At 53.2% G+C, this 25,020-nt stretch overlaps 2 protein-coding genes across 2 annotated transcripts; both read left to right on the top strand.

The window, feature by feature from the left end:
• The first annotated feature begins 13,090 nt into the window (after positions 1-13,090).
• On the top strand, positions 13,091-17,143 carry LOC128914069 (nucleoside diphosphate kinase 3-like). The gene is made up of 5 exons (XM_054212623.1): positions 13,091-13,238; positions 13,748-13,878; positions 14,504-14,605; positions 14,921-15,033; positions 15,492-17,143. Exons 1-5 carry the CDS (start codon positions 13,193-13,195, stop codon positions 15,607-15,609), a joined length of 510 nt encoding a protein of 169 aa, XP_054068598.1. The 5' UTR covers positions 13,091-13,192; the 3' UTR covers positions 15,610-17,143.
• Positions 16,414-23,270, top strand: LOC128913719 (ubinuclein-1-like). The gene is made up of 7 exons (XM_054211786.1): positions 16,414-16,465; positions 18,251-18,336; positions 19,117-19,203; positions 19,766-19,933; positions 20,368-20,471; positions 22,432-22,549; positions 22,796-23,270. The coding sequence occupies exons 1-7, from the start codon at positions 16,414-16,416 to the stop codon at positions 23,084-23,086; spliced, it is 906 nt and encodes a 301-aa protein (XP_054067761.1). The 3' UTR covers positions 23,087-23,270.
• The last annotated feature ends 1,750 nt before the right edge of the window (positions 23,271-25,020 follow it).

Here is a 25,020-nt window from a genome sequence, read left to right as displayed (position 1 = left end):
CTGGTGGTGGGGAAATGCAGCAAGGTGGGTCTCTCAACTTTCCAATGGAGCCGTTGCACTTTATCCTTTGTCGGTGACCTGGCTAAATAGCGGGGAAAACACAGAAGCGTCAGTAAGACACAGCAGCTTTGCCAGCAAGCTTACCAAAGTGCCCTGAGATCTGCTTGCAAGATGTCAGGACACAAGCGGTCAAGGAGATTTCTGGAAGGCGTCAGGAATAGCTTCTTGCTGCAGGCACTGGAGAGACCAGCCGGGGCGATGCACAGATGGATCTGCTCGTCACTGTCAGGAAAAATGTGGCTTTGGGCCATGATAATCAAATGGCAGCTTTGGCTGTTGGGAGCACAAAACAGCGAGCGGGGTTCAAGATGCTGAAAGGGAGGAGGAGGAAGGAGAGCGGCAGAGAACAGATCCTGGCCATCAGGAGATCACTCAGCTTCTGCAGCAAAACGACAGCTGGGATGCTATGGGAAGCAGCTGTGAGGGGCAAAGGAGGTGAGGAAGAGAAGCAGAGCTATCAGGAGATGCCCGTGTGCGGAGGGATGGAGCCCACTGTGTGGATTGGTTCGCTTACTTTTTTGTTTACGGACGAATCTCTTGAGGGCAAAAAGAGCGTCGAAAGCTCGCCAGCTTGTCTCTTCCTTGGAAGAATAGAAGAGAAGGAGACGTCCCAGCAGCTGTCCCAGGATTGGGATCTGGACATCTCCATGGCAGACGGGGCCGTACGTGTATTTTTCCAAGTGGTGCCAGGCCTGGGCAAGGGAGGCAGAAGAGCAGAAGGGCTGAGGGCAGGCAGCTGGTGCTGAACCCAAGAGTGTGCCCAGGGCTGGATCCCTGGTGAGTCAGGGCTTTGCAGGGCCGCGCCGTGCGCGGCTCCCAAAGCAGCCAGCTTGGGAGGAGCCCTGCGTGGGAGAGCTGCAGGTTGCTCTGGTGCGCAGGGAGGGGGAGATGGCCTGGCTGGAGGGTGCCTGGCTCCTTACCTCCAGGGTGGGATGGTTGGCCAGAAAAATGCTCAGCATCTTAATTCTCTCCAGGGCCCTCACTTGCACGGCTACTGTCTTGGATTCGGTGTAGTTCAGTAGCAGCTGGGGAGAGAGAAGCTGCTGGTGTGCCCTGGCAGCAGACACCTGCTCCAGCAGAAGCAGCCCTGCTGAACTCCTGGGCTGGACTCGCACAGCCCCTTAAGGCTCCCTCTGATCTTGAGGAAAGGCTGTAGTGGGGTTCCTGCCCTAGGGGAGCTGGCGGGCTTGCAGGATTGGGACAAATCTCCCGGGCCAACCCCGTGGCCCGGCAGGAAGGCAGATGCCACCCTCTGCGGCCACTGTGCTCCAGAAGAGCCTGTTGGGCAGCCCCTGGTTGCCCAAGGGAGGTGGGCACCCTCCCTGCAGGATGTTGTCTCTGCATGGCACTGGGGTGAGGACCATCCACTCAAGAGTGGACACCCCCTTCCCTCCCGGGTGAAGAACAGCCCTTGTGCATGCCAGACCTGGAAGATTATCTGCAGCATCTCGCTGACTCTGGGGACCGAACAGCTGAGCACCAACTTCTGCAGCATGATGTCCATGTCTTTCAGGGTCTGCAAGGAGGGCAAAGAGTTGTACCAGTGATTCTGCTGTCCCTCTCACCCCCAGAAGACTGATCTGAACTCCCAGAGCCAAGGGAGGACTCCCGCGCTGCCTCGCGGTGCCCAGGAGAGACCCAAGGGCAGACAACCTGCTGCGGGCAGAGCAGCCTGCCGCACTGGACGTGGCCAGGCCTAAGGGAAGGGACAAAGGGATGAGGTTGGGAAAGCAAAGCCGAGACCCTGCCCTGCCTTGGAAATCTGGTCGTATCACAGCATGGGGTGGCCAGGGAGGAGCCAGGAAGGACTGGGGCTCCTGGAGCTCACCCAGCACTTACCCAGAGGTAGAGTGGAATGTCCAGGTCCTGCATTTCCGCTTCTGGTGGAAGGGCCAAAATACTCGCGAAGCAGGCTTCTAGGAGGCCTTTCTCTCTGCCCTCCAGCACTCTCTCGACTGAGCTGCAAAGAGAGAGAGGGGCCAGTCGGACACTGGTGCTGGGAGCAGTGCCTCGAGGCCTCGCGCAGGTGGACACGGGCTCTGGGGCAGGGATGGGCAGGTACCCCAGTTCGGTGATGGCAAGGATGGCTTTCCACCGCACTGCTGTGATCAGATTGTCCCGGGGCTCCTTTTCCAGCAGCACCTGCAGAGCACAACCGGGATGGTTGCCACCAGACTCTCGCCCTGCCCAAGTGCTCTCCTCACAGGGTGCTGGGGGGCCTTGCCCCGTTCTCCAGAGCCGCCTGGCGTGCTCTCACCTTGACATTCTCTGCCAGCTCGTATGTGTGGCAGAAGACATCGAGGCCCCGTGACAAGCCACGGGACTTGGCTGTTGTGCACAGCATGCAGATGCTGTCAAGAAACTCCATCTTCCGGTCGTCGTCCTGGCAGGTGTGGGGACAGAGAGACAAATGGAGCGTGAGAGGGGGGCCACGTGGCCAGCGGGACCCGAGCGCTGGGGGTGCAGTGCTGTGGGGGAGAGCTGGGAGAAGCAGCCCTGCCCAGCCAGCACACCTCCAGCAGCCCGGCAGCAGAGCTCCAGTCAGGAGATGCCGGCACAGCTGCAGTTGAAATGGCCGCGCTTACCTGCTCTGGGCAGTTGACAAAGGCCTGGATGAAATCCACGTTTTCCTTTTCCTCTTTGTACACGCATAACCATGTGGCATCTAATAAAGGAGGAGAGCAGGGAAGCTGTGGAGAGGGGCTGGTGGCAGGAGAGCAGAGGACGAAGGTCTGCCCTCCGTCCAGCCCCGTGCCCGCTCCCCTGGCGCGTTCTTCCCTTGCATGTCAGGGCCGGAGAGTGCCCGGCAGACGGGCTGCCATGTTGGAGCACGGCGCAGCAGGGAAAGCCCCCAGTGCCCCGGGCTGAGGAACTCCCTTGCTGATGGTCAGGAAAGGTCCCCGTCCCGCAGCATCACTGCCTCCTGCCTGCCCAGCGGCCTCTGGCTGCCTGTGCCCTGAAGCAGGAGCTGGGTCCCCCCTGCTCTTGTCCTCCTTGGGAGAGGCTGTGCTGGGGCCAGCTCCCAGCCCTGAGCAGCCCCGGCCTTCAGGCAGCATCATGCCCAGCACCCATGGGACGCCCACTGCCAGCGTGCCAGGAAAACGTGATCCTGGCGTTGAGCAGGGTGCGCTCGCTGGCCCCAGCCCTGCCCAGACCAACAGGGCCCCCCCCCTCACCTATCTGCAGCGCCTGGACCTCGGTCACCTCATAGGGCTGCGGTGGAGGGCTGCGCATCTCGGGAGCCTCCATCTTCTCCCAGGCCACCCTGGGGCGGCTGGGGGGTCTCTCTGCCATCCCGCAGGACGGAGGAAAGGGGTGGGGAAGGAGGAAGCTTTGGCGAAACGCCTCGGCACCGTGGGGCTGCCGGGGGCGGCGGGGAAAGACGTGGGCTGCGCTCGGGGGCTGCTCGCCGGCTCCGTGCTCCTGCCCTGTCCCGTCGCCGTCCTGCCGGACACTGCGGGTGGGGGCCTGCAGCCACGCTGACCGCATGCCGAGCCGTGGCGTGTCACAAGGTGAGGTCACAAAGGGCCCCGCTGTGACCCGCCACCTGGGCAGGGAGGGGCCGGGCGTTCCCCGGGGCGGCATGAAAGACATGGAAGCAGAGCATCCAGAAAAAGGGGCAAAGAACATCTGGTTCCCTCCTTGCTGGAATACTGTAGCCAAGTTTGAAATGCTCTGTAAGCAGATGGGTTAGGCATCTGCTGGGTTTAGTTGGATACAAGGGAGTCTTGAGACATTGTATGCTTGGGTAGAATAGGTAGGGAGAGGTGCTAGAACAAGCTACTTTGGTGAGAACAGGAGTTGCAAACTAGAGCCGAAAGACGAACTGAGTCTGCACAAAGACTGAGTGCAGCCAGCGGACACGGTGAGGAAGACTATCGACGACCAGCAGAGGACCCTGGCAGACCACCAATGGACATGGATGCGCATGCGTCAAGGACATTTACATGTATTAATGAGTTCTAGGTGATAATATGAATATGGTAATCGCTTCTGGGAAATGTGATGAATATGTACATTCTGATTGGTCATGACCTTTGTAGTGGAGCAACTCAGCACACACACTGGGCAGAGCGGTCCCCTGCGCGCCCAGTGCCGCAATAAAGAATGCCTGCTTTCTAACACTTGTGGAATAAATACTAAATTGGCTAAAAAATACAAAAGTACAGCATTGTTCACACATTAAGGTAAAGTATAAAATCAAGAGGCTTCTGAGGTAGAAAATAGCCGCAGCTGGCATGAAGGACACAACATCTGTGGTTCCCTGATAAACTACATGAGGTATGGGACGGGATGCAATTATTCCGCGGCTTTACTTTATGATGTATATCGGATAATACCATGAAACAGATAAGCTGCCAATTGGATGCCCGCTCGATACTCGGAGCCAACATTTCATCAAATTTTGATGAAATGCTGTCCTTTGTGCGAACTTTGCTCATTATAATGTCATTATAATACCAAAACACACCTCCATCCCAAAGGCTACCCGCCTCCAAGGTGCGACCACTCCTTCTTGAGTCTGCGCCCTGAATTTCTCTTAAACTATACCTTTAATTGTGAAGCGAGATATTTACACCAATGATGATAAAAGTATGTATGACTAAAGTCACTCAAACTCCACCTTGAAGATAACAAATAGTATAAAAATAGCCCGAGAGAGGGGGGATACCCAGGGAAGACACCATCACAAAGAATTCCATCACTGACTTCTGGGAGCAGTCGACGGGCTGAGCCTCTCTTCCCCCCCATAGGGACGCCTTTGGGTAAGACTTAGATTATACCGAGTGCTTCCTCGGGAAACTTAAAAATTTCTCTAGAGACTCTCTTTTCTACATTTAGAGCCAGGCTGTATCGTTTATAACTTTGTCGCGTGTTTTGTATATGTAACAATACTTTTATTCGCACGTGCTTTGCAGACAGTGTATTTATCACCGGCAATCCTAAGAACCTATATATCTGTTGTTTAAATAAACTGCACTTTTTTTTAAGTAGCTAGTCATTTTGGTTTCTCACTGAACGCGACCAAAGACTCGAGAGTGGCCGTGCTAGTTCACGAGCACGACTAGACTGAAGGTGTAGTCCACTATTAGTGTATACAAATTGCAATAGATTAATACATATTAAACGCGATTGGACTGATAGTGCTGAATTGGGCATCACTCAGGATTTAAACCTAGCCGCACCTAGCCTCCCACCTCGGTGAGGAGTGTTAGAACGCAAGGGGGTTTATTTTCTGCCAAAACCGCTTTGCCCCTTTTCACGCAACAACACTCCAAAATTGAGTTGTAGGGAGTCTTTAATCACCGGCTTACGGTAACACTCCAAACAAGAGGTTTGTTGGTCGGAAATAATATCGGAGTGGAAACAGGTGGTCCTGTTGATTTTTGGTTCGTATTGGCTGTAGATATGGGAAACGCCAAAGGGATCAGTTCATTGGGAGCAGTAAGTCATGAGAATATTTCCTCGACTGACACCTCTTTGTGTTCAGAGGGGAGGGAGGGCTGGAAGGGGGGAAGAGGGGCCTCGAGCCTGGGGCTGCTTGGCCTTGGGGCACGGCCCACAGGCACCATGGCAAAGCTGTGCCTGACCACTAGTAGAACCCGCCTTCTTGCCACAATGGTCTTCGCCCTCATACGTCGGGAGTGCTGCCAGTCTCTGATGGGCCACTGATTGGCCCCACGTGGCAGGCTGGGTTCGTATTGGCTGTAGATATGGAAAATGCCAAAGGGATCAGTTGGTTACCAGTTCATCTGCCCCTTCCGGCTGGTCGCAAAAGGGGGTGGCTCAGTAAGAGGACACTGCTCTCCCACAACTCCCTTCCCTTCCTCCCGCTCTTCCCACATCCCATCAGTGGCCACTGCCAGACAGGAGGCTTCTGCAGTGACTCCTGTGCCACCTGCTGGGAAGCCGGACAGGAGGCTGGTGCTCAGTGACTGTGAGAAACACTCCTTATCCAATAACCACGGCTCTGGCAGTGATCGATACAAAGCACATTTTATTTAAACACTCTTGCAAGAATGGGTGACCTAGCAGGTAGGCACACCAGAGTTCCCGACATAACTTCTTTTTATTCCCTATTCCTGGCCGAAGTTTCCCTCCCTCGTTTCCCCATTGGCTAGGTATTGCTGATTGTATTATTCCACACGTACTTTTCTAGTTAGCTGGCAACACAGATCGCGAGGTCTTCCATCCACAATACCACCAGAGATCCACCCGAGGCACTCGTAACGCTGAGTAGTTTCCCCTTACCTCCTTGGTCACATTCAGAGTTTCAGTGCGTAGGGTGAATTCCCCCACAGGTTTGGTAGCATTCACAGCCTGCCGTGAGAGGCACGCTGTACGGTTACCAATTGCTGTGGAAAACACTGGTGGCACATTAACATCTCTGGACTCCAAGGTAGGAAACAGCAAGGAACGTGAATGACAAGGCTCATTTTCCCAGACGGTCTTTTCTTGGTATAATGCTATCATACACCACATCCCTACGGAATCTTTTGTCCACCCTAAGGGAAAAGGGACGATCTGTGCTGTGGGCCTTCCTGAGGCAGAAGCACAGCAATTGCTTTGGTTCAAACTATTAATGGTATATTTCACCCATTCTACCCGAGCATTCATCTCACCGTACCCTGTTTCAGTCTCAAATGTTTGTCTAAAATGTTTAATCTCGGTAACCGTTCCCAAAGCTGGATCATTCAGTGGTTCCTACTGTTGTATTACTGGGAGTTTAGTAGTCATAGTTGTCCCTTCCGCTTGACAGCTATTTTCTAGTACGGCTATTCTAAATCTTCCCTTTGGATCTCTTCCAGACACATCTGCTCCTATTCCATGTATTAGGTTAGCCATAACATCCACCTGGGTCATTGTCGTGGTTTAGCCTCAGACGGCAACAAAGAACCACGTGCCGCTCGCTCGTGCCTTCCTAATACAGGAAGAATCGTAAGAAAAGGCAAGACTCTTGGGTTGAGACAAAGGCAGTTTAACAGAACAGCAAAGGGAACAGGCAAACAACAACAACAACAACACGGATAGGGGAATATACAAACGCGATTACGGAACCGCCGCTCCCCCGCCGCTCGCCGCTCGCCGGCCGGACCCGGGCCGCCCCAGCCCTCTTTTAAGCAGCAACTTCCTGCCCCCTCCCCCGGCAGCTCAGGGTGGGCGTGGCTCACATGGCATGGAATACCAGGAAAAGTTAACCCTATCCCCACCGGAACCAGGACAGTCATCCATGGTCCACCCTCCAATTTGGGTGGTCCACCACACTTCACTCCATTGTTCACAAGGTGCAGCCTTGGGACCCTGTGACCCTCCAAATTTCTGGGCACGGGTACTTGTTTTTGCTACTCAACTGTCTTTGGGCCTCTACATCCCCACACTTCAGTACTTGACAGGCATCCAAGCGTACGGTCTGTGGGGTATCTCCTTTAGTGATGTTTATGATAAGCCTAACCGAGTAATCTGGGTGTGCACTTGGTAGATGATCTGGGCATACACTCCAGTTTCCTAGTGGGAAGCACAACACCGCCCCTACGACCAGTATCATCGCAAAATGCCTCTTAAAATTCATGGCGTACACAGATTTATAGCTCCCAACTGGATCATCCTGCCTCAACCCACAGCTTACTGTCTTTTTAGGGTTACTCGCAGCAGGCTGTCAGTAGAATGTCACTGTTCTACCGGATCTGTCAGTGGGGGTTCAACTGGTCCTTTTAGCTGAGTGTAATGAGTCCAACCTTTTCCCACTGTCCTTACTGCCATTTCAGTAGTGAGGAGTACTTGGAATGGTCCTTCCCACTCCGGTTGGAGGTTACTCTCCTTCCAGGATTTGACTAGTACCCAGTCCCCTGGTTTATACGGATGGACAACAAATTCCAACGGCGGAGTTTGAGCAAGGCGGCCTTTAGTTCTAAGGAAAGAGAGAGAAGATGACAGCTCCAGTATATATTTCTTAAGGAACTTGTCCTTGGTTTCAAATATGGGCACACTTTCTCTACTTCCAGTGTAAGGTAGTCCAAAAAGCATTTCATAAGGCAAGAGACCAGTATCCTTTCTAGGGGAGGTCTGGATTCTCAACAGTGCTATTGGTAAACAATCCATGGTAATTTTGTCTCAAGAACTAATTCACATAGTTGCCTCTTAATGGTTTGATTCATTCTTTCAACCTTTCCAGATGATGGGGGGTGCCAGGGAGTGTGATAATCACATGTTATCCCTAAACTTTCCATCACTCCCTGTACCACCTTGGAGGTAAAATGGCTTCCTTGATCTCAATCCACATTTTCCACTATTCCATACCTAGGAATTATTTGCTTATCACTCCTGAAGCTGTTGCAGAGACTAAGGGATAAGCTTCCACCCATCCAGTAAGGTGATCTACCAGGACTAAGAGGTACTTAAATCTGCCGACTGGTGGCAGTTCAGTAAAATCGACTTGCATACTTTGAAATGGCCTTATACCCTGGTTCCCATCCTCCTGGGGATTGTTCTCTAAGGGTCTTCTTATTTATTTTTTTACAAATAATACACCTTTCGCAGATTTGCTTTGCTACTGTGTAAATGCCAAAACATCCACACTTCCACAAAACTATATCGCACATTGCTTGCATTCCCCAATGGATTCCCTGATGTAACACTGCCATTATTTCTCTCATAGTTTGTTTGTTAGTTAACCATTTCCTTTCCATCAGGCAGAATCCATTTACCATCTTTCTCCACTGCCCCTGCTTCTGTCATTGCTTCCTTTTCTTTTTCCGTGAATATCAATGGGGTCGTTACTGTCGGTACTTAAGAACAAGATTCTAAATCTTGATTGTCCCTTGCGCCAAAGCTGCCTCTTTTGCCACCTTGTCTGCTGATCTATTTCCCCCTGCGGTAATTGAATTGCCTCTCTGGTGGCCTTTAACATGTACAACCGCTATTTCACTTGCTATTAATATATTTGCTAACACCTGTTTTACAAGTTCTTCATGTACAAGTTCTTTCCCTTTGCTATTTATTAGTCCTCGTTCTTCCCAAATTTTATCAAAGGTATGCACTACCCCAAAGGCATAACGAGAGTCTGTATATATTGTTCCTTCCCCTTCTCCAATTAATTTTAGTGCCTGGTTTAAGGCATACATCTCACACATTTGAGCAGACCATGCACTAGGTAATTTCTCAGATGCTTTTACTTGTCTCACTCCATCCACCACCGCATATCCATTACAACTCTTTCCTTCTATCACTCTTGAAGAACCGCCTACAAACAAAAGAAGATGCCCAGATAGGGGGATACCCCTTAAGTCAGGTCATATCTTAGTCTGGTACTCAATTACATCTAAGCATTCGTGTGTAAGTTCTTCATCCTTTGCCTCTACTTTTCCTTTCCACAAAAAGCTCACTGGGTTAAGGCAAGAGCTGGTAGTTAAAATCAAATCATCCTTTTCAATTAAAATTGCTTCATACTTCAGTATTCTTGAATCTGTTAGACATTTTCCCACAGTTTGGGCTAAAATGGTTTTGACTTGGTGGGGGGTGCTAACTTCTATCATTCCCCCAAAGTTAAGCTTCCTGCTTTCTTCTACTAAAAAAGCAGTTGCAGCCAGTGCCTGCACACATTCAGGCCATCCTGGAGAAACTGGGTCTAGAAGCTTTGACAAATATGCTACTGGCTGTCGTTTATCCCCCCACTCTGGAGTTAATATTCCTAATGCAGCCCCTTTGTCTACAGTTACAAACAGTTGAAAAGGTTTCTGCAAAGAAGGTAAGGCTAAAGCTGGACCTCTAATTAGGCTCTGTTTTAAATCTTCCACTAAATTCTTCTCTTCTGTCCAAACCAATCTGTTTGGTTCTTCAGCTAACAGTTTGGAATATAGTCCTTTAGTCTTTTGAGCACACCCCTCTATCCACAGCCTACAGTACCCAGTCAGCGCCCAAAATTTTCTGAGTTCCCTCTTGGTCTCTGGCAGAGGTAAGTCTACTGTTCCTTTGATCCTTCCAGGATTTATTTTTTGACTCCCTTCACTAACTAGATGTTCCAAGTACTTCACTTCTGTTTCTACATGTTGCAATTTCATTTTTGAGACCCTCAAACCTTGCTGTCCTAAAAAGTTCAGTAACTCATTTGTGGCTTCTTTTATCCTGCCTTCTTCCTCCCTGGACACCAATAAGTCATTCACATACTGAAGCAGGGCTACTCCCGATGGAGGTTTGAATTGTTCAAACACTTGCTCTAATACTTGCCCAAACATGTTAGGGGATTCTGTAAATCCCACAATAGTAATACCTTACCAGTGAACCTTGAGCTGCTGGTAGGAGTGGCCAGGGCAGTCCTCTTCCCCATTCTCTTCCCCTGTTATTCACCCCTCTTCCCCGCCCCCAAGTAACAGTCTAAGGGGTCCCACTTAGAGGCTTCAACTTCTTTGTTGGTTGAAACACCAGCGACAGTCTGGGCTGGGAACATATAAGATGGATTTGGGCATCCCCGAATCCTGAATCTATTCATCTTGACCCAGCAAAAAGCATATTCACTCTCCTCTAATGAGGGTGGTTCCTTATTATTCACATACATGTTTAAAGTCCGACAGACCTAATCTTCATCAAATCCAAATTTGGGCCAAAATACACTAGGACGTCTTATGGGTTCTTTTGTCCAAACAAATTCAAATGCAAATGCAAACATGTCCCCCTGCGACACCCCAAAGATCCCCCGTGATGGACACGGGACCTCCAGGACATCCCTGCGATCCTCTAAGACAGACACAGGTCCCCTTAGGACACCCCTGGGATCCCTCCCAGAATGTCCACGCCCCCCTCCCCCCCCCCTCCCGGGCCCTGGCCACCCCCACCCCCCCCCAAGATGCAGTCCAAACAAAACAACAATAAGGTATCATTTTCTTTTTATCACTTGTACAGGAAGAATCATTCCAAAACCTCAACATTCTCCCAAAAGGACTGTCTGGGAGAATGTTCCCGGGGTCTTTCTTATTATCCCCTTTCTCATCCCTAGGCCTAGAATTCTTATTTCCCATTCTAAACAGAGACTTTTCTTACACCTCTTCCTTTCACTTTGTCCTTCTCTGGCTGCGGCCCTCGTGGGACTACGGAACCGCAGATCCAGACTCCACACTCGCTTCGTACCGCAGTACGTCTCAGTCATTCACACACATCAAGTCTCTTAGAATGTCCCCGACCACCAAGGTAATACTCAGACAATCGAACTTTCTTACCTTGCTCCATGCACGGAGTTGCCTAGTCATACTCTCTGTGCCTACTTTGCCACCTTGTGGTTTATATGGTCTGCAGCTTAACGAGTCTTGGGATCCTGGTCAATCCCTTCGGAGCTCCAGGTGACGGTACACAAGACCGTTGAAATCAACCGGACGTGTCTTCCTGTCCTTCGGTGACAAGGACTCCTGGACGGGATGACTTCGGATCTTGGAGGAGCCCCCAAAATTGTGAGAAACGCTCCTTATCCAATAACCACGGCTCAGGCAGTGATCGATATGAAGCACATTTTATTTAAACACTCTTGCAAGAACGGTGTGACCTAGGTGTGACCTAGCAGGTAGGCACACCAGAGTTCCCGAAATAACTTCTTTTTATTCCCTATTCCTGGCCGAAGTTTCCCTCCCCTGTTTCCCCATTGACTAGGTACTCCAGGGTTTACAGCCTGTCCGATCGCCTAAAACTACTTCCGTTCGCTCCCTCTGTTTACTTCTCCCCGTCACCCTTCCTAAACCTCTTATTTCACCTGTTTATTTCTTCCTTTTTTTGTTGTTATTGCCCACGGTTGCTGGTCTCAGTTAAAAATTCATCCTCCCGTTAAACTACCGATCCAGCATAGACTGGTTTCTCCTTTGTCTAAAGGATGAGCTTTCTTTTCTCCAGCTACGTCATTGCAGACTGGCCAAGTTGTTCCCCTGCAAAAACAATACTTAGATTTTTCTTGCAGGAGCTCGCTGACCCAGAACTAGATCAGAAACATGGGCTTTATAAGGACATGCTCCCAGAGCCCTCTGGGGCTGAAGCGCTGCCCTTTTGCTTTGGCAACAAGGCCCGGAGAAGTTAAGAGCCCATGTTCAAGAGGTGACAACCTGGGTCAGTCAGCCCCGGAGCTGGAGGGGTTGGTCCTTCTGGGAAAGTAACAGAAGATTGGTGAGGAGGATTGTAAATACGCTCCCGTGACTTGCACCTGAGGTGTTGGAAAACACATATATCACACTAATCATTGTTTAGTCTTATGTGCTTGACAAGCAGAACATCCACACTTAGATAACGCAGGCCTGTGATGGACTCAGGAGCGCCTTATCGAACATGCCTGAGATTCCTGCCCTGCTGTCCGAGAAGATCAAAGCGCAATATGCCTGCTTCAACCCCTGAAATACAGGCAAGAACAGCAGGTTCAAACTCTCTCGCTAGCAAGGGCTCTCGCCAGCAAGGACTGAGCCCCGCGGTGCCTGCATTCCCGCTTGCTGCTTCAGATATCCCCCAGTTCACAAGGTATCGAGATTAAATTTACTCTTTGCATTTCATCTGTGTTTTTGTGGTTGTTCCTGCGTCCTGCCCGTCTCGGCTCACACAGTCCTCTCTCCATGATGCTCAGGAACGAGGTGGGGACCACAGCAGCTGCCCACGCAGTTTAACTGCTGCGGTCACAACGGAGATACGGAACCAAAAGAGCCTAATAAACACCCAGGGGCTGCGTGGGCCCCAGGCCCCGGGCGTCCCACCCCGCACAGGCCTCCCCGGAGGCCCCCCGGGCCGCCCCAGCGGGCTCGGCCTCCCCGGCTCCGCCCCGAAACCCCCATGCCCGGGTGGGCGCACACCTCCGTCAGCCGCCGGCACCGCTCCGGCCGCTGCTGCCGCTTCTCCAGCGCCTCCGGCTCCTCCCGGCTGCAGCCTCCCCGGGGGCCCTCCGCCGCCTCGGCCGGCCGGGCCCGGGCCGGCTCTCGGGCTCCGACTCGGAGTCCGGCCAGGCGCCGGCCGTTACCGAGAGCTGGCAGGAGGCGCCAGGCCCGGCCCATTGCCATGGGAACGGGGACAGCACCACCCTCTAACGGGCCCCGCCGGCTCCTGGGCCCCGGCACGATCGTTCCGCGGGGGGCGGGTGTCGGGGCGGGGGCTCGGCCCCTTTAAGAGCGGCGCCGCCATGATCTGCCTGGTGCTGGGGCTCTTCGCCGGCCTCTTCCAGAGCGGTGCGGGATGGGACTGGATCTCGATCTCCCCTCTATCGCTGGGTCCCTTCTACCGCCGGGACTAGCCCCCCTCCCCGCCCCGTGCCGGCGCGGGCCCTCCGCCCCCCTTCTACCCCCGGGGCTGGGTCCCCCCGGCACCAGGCCGGCTTCTCCCCACCTCTGTGCCCCCCGCTCCGGGACTGGGCCGGTTCCCCCACACCGTTCCCGACCGGGCCGGGACCCGGTTCCCCCTTGTGTCCCACCCCCGGGGCCGGGCCGGACCCCCCACCCTGCATTCCCCCCGGCGGGACCAGGCTGGGACCCCCCCTATGCCCCCGGGGTTGGGACCCCGCTCTCCCTCTGTGCCCACCCCGGGGCCGGGCCCCCCTCTGTGTCCCTACCCGGGGCCGGGCCGGGCCCCCGCTTCTCCTCTGCCCCCAGGCCGGGTCCCCCCTGTGCCCCCGCGGCTGAGGGGCCCGGGCTGGTCTCCTTCCCCCCCGCCCCCTCACACCTCCGCCCTCTCCCTGCAGCCTTCGGCGGGGCCAGCGAGCGCACCTTCGTGGCCATCAAACCGGACGGGGTCCAGCGGCACCTGGTCGGGGAGATCATCCGGCGGTTCGAGAGGAAGGGGCTGCAGCTGGTGGGGATGAAGCTCCTGCAGGTGGGTGAATGGCCCGGCCTGGCAGGGGGCGTCCCTGGTGCCGAGGGGCCCAGGCCGGAGCAAGGCCTTGGCTCCGCCGTGAATCCTGGGCAGTTCCTGCTGGGGAACAGCCTGCTGTTGTCCTTTGGGCAGCACATCCTCGCAGGTTGCAGAGAGGGTGGCTCCCAGGTGCCGAAACTGCTGCTGGAGGGGTGATGGCTGCTATGGGGAGTGTGGTAGCCCTTTGCTCTGTCCGTGCTCTCGTACGTGGCTGTTGTAAATGGGCCGGTGTTGCTCCTCTGACCTAGAAGCTTCCCCCCTCCATGGGGGCTTCTATAAAGAGATGCCCCCAGAGCCCTCTGGGGCTGAAGCGCTGCCCTTCTGCTTTGGCAACAAGGCCTGGAGAAGTTTGGAGCCCGTTTTCCCGAGATGCCAGCCTGGGCCTGTCAACCCCGGAGCTGGAGGAGTTGGTCCATGATGCTCAGGCTTCAGCAAAGTAAAACCATTTTACCCCTGGAAGCGAGCGTCCATGCGGGAGCTTAGTTACAACACACACTGTGCAGCTTCAGCTCCACCTCTGAGTTGCAGACCTTGCCCGTTTCCCCCCTGCTCGCAGCAGACTAAGCTTTGTGCTCTTTGTGCTCAGGCCTCGGAGGAGCTGCTGAAGGAGCACTACATCGCCCTCCGCGACCGTCCCTTCTACAGCCGGCTGGTGAAGTACATGAGCTCCGGGCCCGTGGTGGCCATGGTGAGTGCTGGCCGGGTTCTCCTGAACCAAGGAACAGAAAGTAAGCGCAAAGTATAAGCAGCAGTGGCTTGTGGTACGATGGAAACAAGGCAGCCTCTCTCTTCAGAGGGCCTCTCGAAGCTGTACTGAACTGCAGGGGTATTTTGTGTGGTAAATCAAATCCACAGACAATTCTGATTATTTTCCAAAATGAACTTTTGAAGACTGTTTACGGAGAGACCCTTTCTTGTCTCTCTCCCAGGTGGATCAGGTGGGGAATTTAGAGGACAGCCAAGATGAGCTGTGGAAGGTGATTCTTGTTTTGCTGCCCTGTAGGTCTGGCAGGGCCTGGATGTGGTCAAGACAGTTCGCACAATGATTGGGGAGACTAACCCAGCCGAATCCAGGCCTGGCACCATCCGAGGAGACTTCTGCGTTGAAGTCAGCAAGTGAGAGCTTTGGCTTTTTGTTCCCTCAGCTTTTGTTGAACGCTGCTGGATTAGGTTTCTGTTCTGTGGGGTCTGATACCAAACCTGCTTCAGTGGACCCACTTTGACAGAGGAAGGGGGGAAATCTGGAGGCAAAACTTGAATTATTAACATAAAAACAAGGCAAGCCCCAGGTAAACAACCACTTGGAGCTCCTCTGGTACCAAACAAATGTTCCTCATCGTAGGAGGGAGTGCTGGGAACTGGCAGCTCCTGCATGTCCATGACCTAAGCCATGATCAGTGTAACCACGAATGAGCTGGAAGGAGCAGGGCTGCGGGGCAGGAAAGAATGTTGTAGGAAGTCACTGGCTCAATTGGTTTAATTAAATTGGTCAAGGTGAAACTTTCCAAACTGCAGCTCCCCTTTCCCACCTTTCCCTGCTTAGTGCCAGCTGATCCTTTTCGTTTTCCCCACAGGAATGTGATCCACGGCAGCGACTCAGTTGAGAGTGCCCGTCAGGAGATCTCCCTCTGGTTCCGCCCGGAGGAGCTGACTTGCTGGGAGGACACGGCCGAGCACTGGATCTACGCGTGAGAAGAGCAGCCCAAGGGGAAGTATGCCTTCCTGACCGGGCACGGGACGTTTTCATCCATTTCATCGCAGCCACTTGGGTTGGCTCTGGATCCTGCTGCGGCATCGCGTGCTGTGGTGGGGGTTTCTGTTCTGCGCATGGGTGGAGGGGTCCTGGAGCTGGTCTCTGTGTGTAACTCTGGCTCAGCTCCCTGCAGGAGAAGCTGTTTCTTTATTTTATCTCTCTGCTATAGTAAGTAGTTGGTATTGTTGCTTTGTTTGCTGCAGCGTCTTAAATCCTGAGTCGCTCAAGGTGATTTATTGAAGTGAAAACTGGGCCCTGGGCCCTTTCCTGGGTGTTCTCAGACCTGCCTGGCACTGGAGAATGTTGTGCTTCTTGCTGCTGGGAGGGGTGCTCTGGTCACTACAACGTGGTGCAACTGATGTAATCTACCTGCATTTCTGTAGGGTTTTTCACCAAAGGCTTTTAAAGAATTTGGCTACTATAGGATAAGGGGGAAGCCTCCCCATGGGGTAAGAGCTCATGCCAAGATAAGGAATGAAGGACAGGACAAACTGCTCTCTCTCCCTTGGTGGGAGTGCTGTGTGCCAGAGCTGGTGCAAGTTCACCTGACTTCAGACATGATTATTGAGTCCATGGAAGGACAATTCACCAAATGCTGTTAAACGCACAGTTTCTCTGGCTTTGATTCCTGGCTGCGGGTGCTGGGAGTGAGAAAGCAGCTTTGCTAGCTCTGCCCTGGTTCTCAGTGGGCCTCCACTGCTGGCTGCATCCCTGGCCTGGCCCAGCGCCGTCGTTCTCAATCCATGGCAACTGACACAGCAGCCCTGTGCAAATCGCAAGAACAGAAGCGGGAGAGTGAGGTGGGGATGGATCTGTAGATTTGGGCTCAGGAAGGACTAGGAGCACTATTTAGTCCTCTGTCCTGCACAGTGCAGGCTCCGGAGTCCTGGCACTGAGCTCTGGGAGGTCCTGCGATCATCCTTGTCTGATGGTGGAGCTTGCCTGCTGGGAAGGTTTCTGGAACAGTTGGACAACACCTTGACCCTGTTGTGAGCTCTGCCTGGAACATCGTACTCCTCTGAACTGTTGTCCGAGTTCCCTGCGCAGCCTTGCTGGGGCCTAAGGGCAGGGACAGCGATGTTGCACCCTGCTGTGGAACAGGGTGGAGTGACACCCAGGGAACAAGGTCCTTTGCTGTGTGTGGGGTGAGGCGTTTTGCCCGTGCCCCAAAAGCCTGTCTCTCCCTGGACCCCCAGCTCTGTCCCTGCTGGGGATGGAACGCATGTCTCTCTGCGCTGGCCCCCAGGGTGCTGGGGCTGAGCTGGGAAGTGCCAGCAGTGGCACAGGGACGAGCACTGAGGGGACGGAGTCACTCTCCCCAGTGACAAGGTTTTCCTCAGCTGCAGCCTGAGCTCCTCCTGCCTTCAGGGCCCTCTCCAGGCGCCTCTTTACAGCTCTAAATATGTAGCAGATTCTGTTTGTTCCCATAAATCATCCATTTGCTTTTTTTAATAATAAACTCCCCTGTCTCGCCTGCTGGTTATTTTCCCCAGGGGCTGTGAGGGTGGGTGGTGGCCGGCACCCGGGTGCCCTGAGGTGGCCTGTGACCGAGTGATGCTGTCAAACTCAGCCCGCTGCCGCCATCTTGTCCCCGCCGCAGGTGTGAGGGCGGTGGTGGCGATAGGCCTGCCCTCATCACGTGGGCGGGGCTGGGCCAGCGTCGACTGGGCATGGGGCGCGTGCCTTTGTGACACCGGCCGGCTTTGGTGTGAGGGCAGCGCTCCCGCACTCAGTTGGCGGTGGTGAGTGGAGGGTCCTGGCCCGGCTCCACCCGGCGGCCTCCCGCGGTCCCCGCGTGGTCCAGGGCCCCGGTGCCCCCCAGCCCCGTGGCCTGCTCCCCCAGCCAACTCCCCCTCAGCACAAACTCCCCACTCACCCTACAGCCCTGTGGCCTGCTCTCCCTCGGCGCGGCTGGCTCATCTCTCCTCGCACCAGGCTCTCTGCTCAGCGCCCCCGCAGGTGCTGGGGACTGGGTGGCTCTCCCAGGGACAGGGGTGTCCAGGCCTCTGCAGCGGGGGAGCTGCCTCCTGGCCTGGGGTGACGAAGCCCGGGCTGGTGTTTCTGTCCAGGGCTGCCTAGTCGTGTCCCAGCAAGTCTGATGGGGCCGTTTCGTTTCCTTGACGGCGGTGTTTCCTTCAGCCGTTAGGAATGGGGCGGTGTGGGGTGAAGATGGAGACCTGGGGGTGGGCAGAAGTGAAACCGGCCAGGGTGGGTGTGCCAACATTGGAGGGAATTCTGGCTTGAGGAATGACTTCTTTCTGTCTTTCTCTTTAGTGATTGCAGCGAGCGCTAGCAGCACAGGCCTTTGTCATTTCCCAGGAAAACTTCAAACTTGTTCCACTGCCAACGTCCTCAGTTCTCCTTAACCAGCTGGTGAAATCCACATCCGTGCCGCTGGGGGAGACTGGTAGGACTTGGCTATAGCCATGACCGAGCCCCACAGGGTTTCGTTCACCACTCTCCATGGTCCACTGAGCAGCAGCTTCTTGAAAAGGTCTCGGAAAGACAATGGAGAACAGCCCCAGGACACTGAACCACCTGCAAAAACTGTTTGAATCACACTCAATCTCTTTGAGCCAGATCACAAACGTTGTCCAGAATTTTTCTACCCATATCTTCTGGAGAGTTGTCAAGAGACCGTAGAAGGTGGTTCTTCCGGAGACGAGGTAAGTGTGTCCTCGTGGCCTGTGGGGAACCTGTGTTGTATCTGAAGATTTCAAAGGCTTATTCAGTGTTGCTGTCTTGGGGCTGTTTTGAGAGGTGGCTCTGTGTTTGCTGTGAGTTGTCGAGGGGCGGAAGGAAGGTGGTCAGGCGTCCCGCAGGCAGAACAGTCATCCAGGCAGGGGCCATCCTGGACATGGCCAGGACAACATCCTGGTTGTCGGGCCACACTGTCGCCCTCCTTTGCCTTGGCTGAAATTTCACATCAGAAGGGTGATGTGTTGGTGGCAGAATGTAGGATGTAATGCCTGTTTAGTTCTGAATTGCTTGATCTAAAGGGATTTCTGGTCCCTGGCTTAGGCTAGCAGCTGTGAGCAGCTCTTTTCCAAAGAGCATCAAAAGGAGGGATGCTTCTACGATACGTGGCTGCATCTTTTTGGGGACCCTACTCTACTGCAGGTGACTATTTCCACCTTAGTGTTTGGCATTGCTTGATTGGATTCTCCTCTTTTTTCCTATTGCTCTTCAGATCTGTTTAGCAGTCAGTTGGTGGTTCATGACACTTTTTTGTGGTTTTGTTTTGAGAGTTGGGAGAAGCAGAGACAGGTCCAGAACTAGCTGAGAGAGCACCCAAAACCTAGAGACACTCTCAGACTACTGTACTAAAGGTTAATTTGTCTGAACTTCTCTGCCTTGTTGCTCTAGCCCTGATGGGTTTAATGCATGGGCTTTTGGTGGCATTGTGACAGGATTGATATTGAGGTTTTTGTCTCTCATTTCTACAGAAGTCAGGCCCTGCTGATCCCTTAGATGATGACGAAAAGGAAAGGCAAGAAGTGGAGGCTCTTGCTAGGAAGATTGAAGAAAAATATGTATGTTTTTCATCTTCATATTATCTTATTCCTCAGAATGGGCAATACTTTTCAGCTGTCAGGCAGTTAAGACTGGTTTTGTTCTCAAAAAAGATCTCGTTCTCTTTTCTGTAGTGGAGCCAACGTCAGTGTCCTGTATTGGGGCCATCCCCGTGGTAACTGGAAAAGAAAGATGAACACACTGTCAATCTTTTATTGTTTAGGGTGGCAAGAGATGTAGGAAGGACCGTATTCAGGACTTGATTGACATGGGTATGGATACGACGAGTCTGACTCCTTCATCGATAATTCTGAAGCGGTGAGTACTGGGGCAGGAGTGAGGGTGGTGGCAGGCAGCTGCCGGGGGGGCTGATCTGGCACTTGGGGAGCACCTGAAGTGGGTGTGAGCCAGGAGTGTGACAGGGCTGGGGAACGAGAGCTCCTGGGGCAACTGTGCGGCAGGAGAAGGCTGGTTAGCAGGCAAGTGTGCAGCCCCGTCTGTTCTTGGGGGACCACAAGTCCCACTCCATTCCCCAGGCGGCTCAGCTACAGACTAAAGTAAGAAAGCTTACAGTGCCAATAGAGCGTCCTCTGTTATTTCCTGTACGATGAGTTTCTTCCAGCTTCTCTTACTACGGAGTATGGAGGGTTTTACATCAATTCAGGAACACTGCAATTCCGGCAAGCATCTGAATCGGAAGATGACATTGTTAAAGAGAAGAGGAAGAAACACAAGAAGAAGTGTCCCAAGGTCAGCAAGGCAGCTTTCTTGATGACTTCCTCTGTTAGAGCTCAGAGGGTTTGCTGCAGGAAAGTGTATTAGCATTCAAAGTAGGAGAGATTTGTGAATTGGTGTGGACAAAATGGGGATGAGCGCTTGAGATCCCGTGCTGTCCTCGTATTTGATAGTAAAATGAAGCACGTCTGGCATGGATGAGACTGCTGGGGGCTGCCTGGTTCCTCGAGTAGAGGTGACAGCAGCCCCTTGTCACCCTGGAAGGTCGCTTAGCATTATGGGGATGGAGAAACCAGTGTTCCTCTTCAGTGGCAATGTCTGTTGGAGACGGTCCATTTTCATAAAAGGAGCTGAAAGGGGAAAAAGCAGGAGCACTGGGCATCCCTTCACCTCCCATTGTCCGTAAGCAGGAGACGCTTTGATTCTGACTTGCTTTAAACCCTCTCCAGGAGTGGAAGTTGAAAGATGGAGGTGAAAAACTGAAGAAGAAGAAGAAAGATGATTCTTACAACAAGGAAAAGAAATCCAAGAAGTCCAAGTTCCCAAAAGCTGGGTAAGGAGCGGGAGGGAATGCTTACTGCTCGGCTCCTTGCTTCAGGGTTACAGGTGGCATTTGTTTTGCTGCAGTAGTACCTGTTGCAGTGGGGGGTGGCTTGAGAGTGTGCTGCATAAACACCACCGGGTAAAAGCCTGTTCCTTCCAAAGTGGGAGGTAAAAAGGTGGCTGACATTGAAGAGGACTGGACCCAGTACTGACCCCTGGGGAACACCACTCATCACTGACTTCCAACTAGACTCTGTGCCCCTAATCACGGCCCACTGAGCTCTGTCTTTCAACCAGTTATCTATCCACCTTACTGTCCATTCATCAAGCCCACTCTTCCTAAGTTTCCCTATGAGGATGCTGTGGGAGACCATGTCGAACGCCCTGCTTAAGTCAAGGTAGACCACATCTACTGCCCTCCCCTCATCTATCCATCCAGTCATGCCATCATAGAAGGCTATCAGATTAGTCAGACATGATTTCCCCTTGGTGAATCCATGTTGAGTACTTCAGATAGCTTTCTTTTCCTCCACATGCCTTGAGATGATGCCCAGAATGAGCTGTTCCATCATCTTTCCAGGGATGGAGGTGAGGCTGACTGGCCTGTAGTTCCCCGGCTCCTCCTTCTTGCCCTTTTTGAAGACTGGAGTGACCTTGGCTTTCCTCCAGTCCTCAGGCACCTCGCCTGTTCTCCAGGACCTTTCAAAGATGATGGAGAGCGGCCCAGCAACGACTTCCGCCAGCTCCCTCAGCACTCTCGGGTGCATCCCATTGGGGCCCATGGACTTGTGAATATCTAATTGATCTAATTGATCCCTCACTCGATCCTCCTCTACCCAAGGGAAGTCGTCTTCTTTCCCCGTTACTTCCCCCAATGCCTGGGACTCCTGAGGGCTGGGCTGAGCAGTAAAGACCGAAGCAAAGAAGGCATTCAGTAACTCCACGTTCTCCGCATCCTCTGTCACCAAGGCTCCTGTCTCATTCAGCAGTGGGCCCACAACTTCTCTGGTCTTCCTTTTGCTTCCAATATACTTGTAGAAGCCCTTCCTGTTGAGCTTGACATCCCTGGCCAGGGCAGCCTTGGCTTTCCTTGTTTCATCCCTGCACGCTCTGGCAGCATTCTTGTAATCCTCCCAAGGGGTCAGTCCCTTCTTCCACTTATTGTAGACTTCCTTCTTCCGACTGGGTGTGGGATGACCTGAATAAGTCAACAGCCACCCTGCTGACCTGTGACAACCGCAAGGTGAACATGGAGCACAGCTGCAGCACCGCCGCCATCCAGGGAACAAAGAGCTGGCGGACGGGCAGCACTTCTGGGAGATCCAGATGACCTCCCCGGTCTACGGCACAGACATGGTACATGGGACAGAGTCGCTTTCGGGCAGGCAGAAATGTCCAGTGCTCTTTGAGCATGCAAGCACCTTCTCCAGCAGTTCAGCTGGGCCCCATCACTTTAGGAAAGGAAATTGGAGCCGAGAGCCTTCAACTCCGGCCTGAAACCTTTGACTTTGCTTCACCAAAACCTCTGGGTGTTTTGGACTGTGCCAAGAAGAGGAGGGGAGAGCCAGAGGTGGAGTCTCAGTTGTGTTTTGTTGCTTGAAAAGACACTAAGCTTGTGCTCTTCTTCCTGGGCGGAGCGGCTGCCTGTAGCATGCAGCTCTCGGAGCAGCTCCCCTTGCCTGCCTTTTGCAGACCCCTTAGAACTGGTGTGTGACCCTCCAGGGTGCCCGGCTGCCAGTTGCACGTCACTGACTGGGGGTTTCCATGCCACTACCTGCGCTCTGGCATTGCAAAACCTCAGCTTTTCCCTTTTCTTTGCCCACTCTGGGGTGGGAGGGCCGGGATCAGGCACCGGAAGGATTTTTTTAGGCACCGAGTGGGGCTGTACCAGTGGGAACTCGCAGTGCGGGAGGTGGGATGAATTCATGGAAAGCAGGCTTTCCACTCAATGCCAGTTTTTGTTGTTTAAGGACTACTGCATCACAAGGGAGACAAAACAAACTTCTCTTCAAGGTTTGGCCAAGGCTCCATCATCGGAGTGCATTTGGACACGTGGCACGGGATGCTCACATTCCTCAAAAACCACAGGTGCTTATGTGTCGTGGTTTAACCCCAGCCGTCAGCGAGCACCACACAGCCGCTCGCTCAATTCTCGCCTTCCCCATGCGAGAAGGGTTGGGAGAAGAGGGAGAAAAGGAGGGGAAAGGAAAAGGAAAAAAACGGGTACAGTGCTGGGTTTCATCTTTTAGTGTGTGAAAGGTGTTGATATCACACTGATATTTTGCTAGTGTTTTTCCCAAGTTTGGAACTCTTCAGTTGTCCATGTTCTGACAGCGAGGGCAGGCACACAAGGAACATAAACCAGAAGACACGGAGGCTCCAACTTGGCTGAAACTGCAAATCAACAGGATAAGCGCCTGCCTGGACACGGAAAAAGAATCCAATAAGATGTCAGAAGACCCCAGACCAAAAATCATCACTGGACTAAAAGACACGTGGACAGTGTGTGGATCACAAGGGTACCATTGCCCAGGGATTTCTTCGTTCGGGGTCCCTCTCTTTGGAGGCACTCGGCCTGGGCTGTCCTTGCTGCTGTACCTTCCAATTACATTAATTATTTTATAAAATCCGATGCCTGAGACTCTGCCACGGGAAACCTGGGGTTGAGGAGGAGGAAGCGCACCTGGAGTAAGCGTCTGTGACACCAGGAATGGTGTGTGAACGCTCAGGCAGCAGCTTCTCCTTTAGCACAGCGCCTGAGGTGGGACGATCCCCTCCCTCGCCCAACTCCTGATGCTGTGCTTGATGCCTCTAGGACACGACTGGCCCTTTGGGCCACCAGGGCACGCTGCTGACTCCTGTTCAACTTGCCACCAACCCAAACCCCCCGAGCTCTTTCTGCAGGGCTGCTCTCCAGACTCTCCTCCCCCAAGTTGTACAAATAACCAGGAGAACCCCATCCCAGGTGCAGAATTTAGCGCGTGCCCTTGTTAAATTTCATATGTTTGGTGATTGCCCAGCTCTCAAGTCTCTCCAGATCTCTCTGCAAGGCCTCTCTACCCTCCAGGGAGCCCACAGCTCCTCCTAGTTTGGTATTGTCAGCATCCAGATCATTTATAAAAGCACTAAAGAGCACTGGCCCTAAAATCGAGCCCTGGGGAACCCCACTGGTGACCGGCCACCAGCCTGATGTCACCCCCATCTACTGTAACCCTTTGAGCCCAACCTGTCAGCCAATTGCTCACCCAGCATGCGATGGACTTGTCTCGCTGTGTGCTGGGCAATTTATCCAGGAGGATACTGGGATCCTGGAGTATCAAAAGCTTTGCTAAAACCCAAACCCACGACACCTGCTGGCTTCCCTTGGTCAGCTCAATGGGTGACCTTGTGTTATGGTTTGAGAAAACCCGTAACAATTTATTGTTGTTTAGACAATTATTCTATCACCCGATGACCCCTCCCCACCCAGGAAAACAAGGAAACATGGGGGTTGAAATATAAATAGATTTAATAGGATAAGACTAAATAATTAATAGTAATACTGAAGAACCAGTACTGGTCCTGATACTAATATAAGATATACAAGGATTATCCTCAGCCCATTCCATCACAGGAAGCTGCGCACTCCCCGCAGGGGACAGCAAATGTGGGACACTGCAAGCGCTGCGGCTTCAGGAGGAAGGGAAGGGCTCAGGGCTCCAGCACTGGGGCAAGGAGTGCTCAGGATGGCAGCCAGCAAGGAAGAGAGAGAGAACTCCTCAGCAAACTTTCTGATTTATATTGACTGTGCCGTTCATGGTATGAAATAGTCCTGTTGGCAGCTCGGGTCGAGAGCCTGGGTCTCGCTCCTCCTCATCCCTGCAGCTGGCATTCTTGAAAACACCTAGCCTAGCTGGTTATAAGGTAAATATTTTCACAAATTCAGACACTAGAGTCTTCTATGCAGTCTTCCACGGTGAGAAGGAGAAGTTAATCCTGTGTCTCTCAACCCAGGATACCTTGTCATAAAAGGAAATTAAGCTGGCTAAGCAGGACTTTCCCCTTCCTAACCCATGCTGGCTGTGACCAATGACTGCCTTGTCTCTCAAGTGTTTTTCAGTAACTCCCAAACAACCTCCTCCGTGATTTCAATGGGCGCTGAAGTGAGACCAACAGGCCCGTAACGACCAGAGTCTTCCTTCCTACCCCGCTCGGGAACTGGGACGTTTGCCAGCTCCCAGTCGAAAGGGACCTCTCCAAACTCCCAGAATGATGGCAAGGTGTCCTGCAGTGACACGGGCCAGCTCCCGGTGCCCTGGGATGGATCCCACTGGTCCCCAACGGGCTCAGACTGAGAGTTCATCATCCCCCTTCCACGCTCCTACAGCCCGGGCTCCGAGGTTCCCAGTGCTCACAGCCTCAGTCACAACTCCCACCGCTTCCCTGCTCTGTCGCCACTTATAGTCACCCTGTTCCTTAAGTTGTATTTAGTTCTAACAATAAATCGGAGCTGCTTTAAACGCTCCCGGGCCCCAGAGGGGCAGGATCAATGCAGCTTCCCCGCGGCAGGAGCCTTCCCC

The sequence above is a fragment of the Rissa tridactyla genome, chromosome 8 (assembly GCF_028500815.1).
Source record: "Rissa tridactyla isolate bRisTri1 chromosome 8, bRisTri1.patW.cur.20221130, whole genome shotgun sequence".
NCBI classification, from domain to species: domain Eukaryota; kingdom Metazoa; phylum Chordata; class Aves; order Charadriiformes; family Laridae; genus Rissa; species Rissa tridactyla.
Note: the sequence above shows the minus strand (reverse complement) of the source record. Positions and strands in the feature narration are given on the sequence as shown.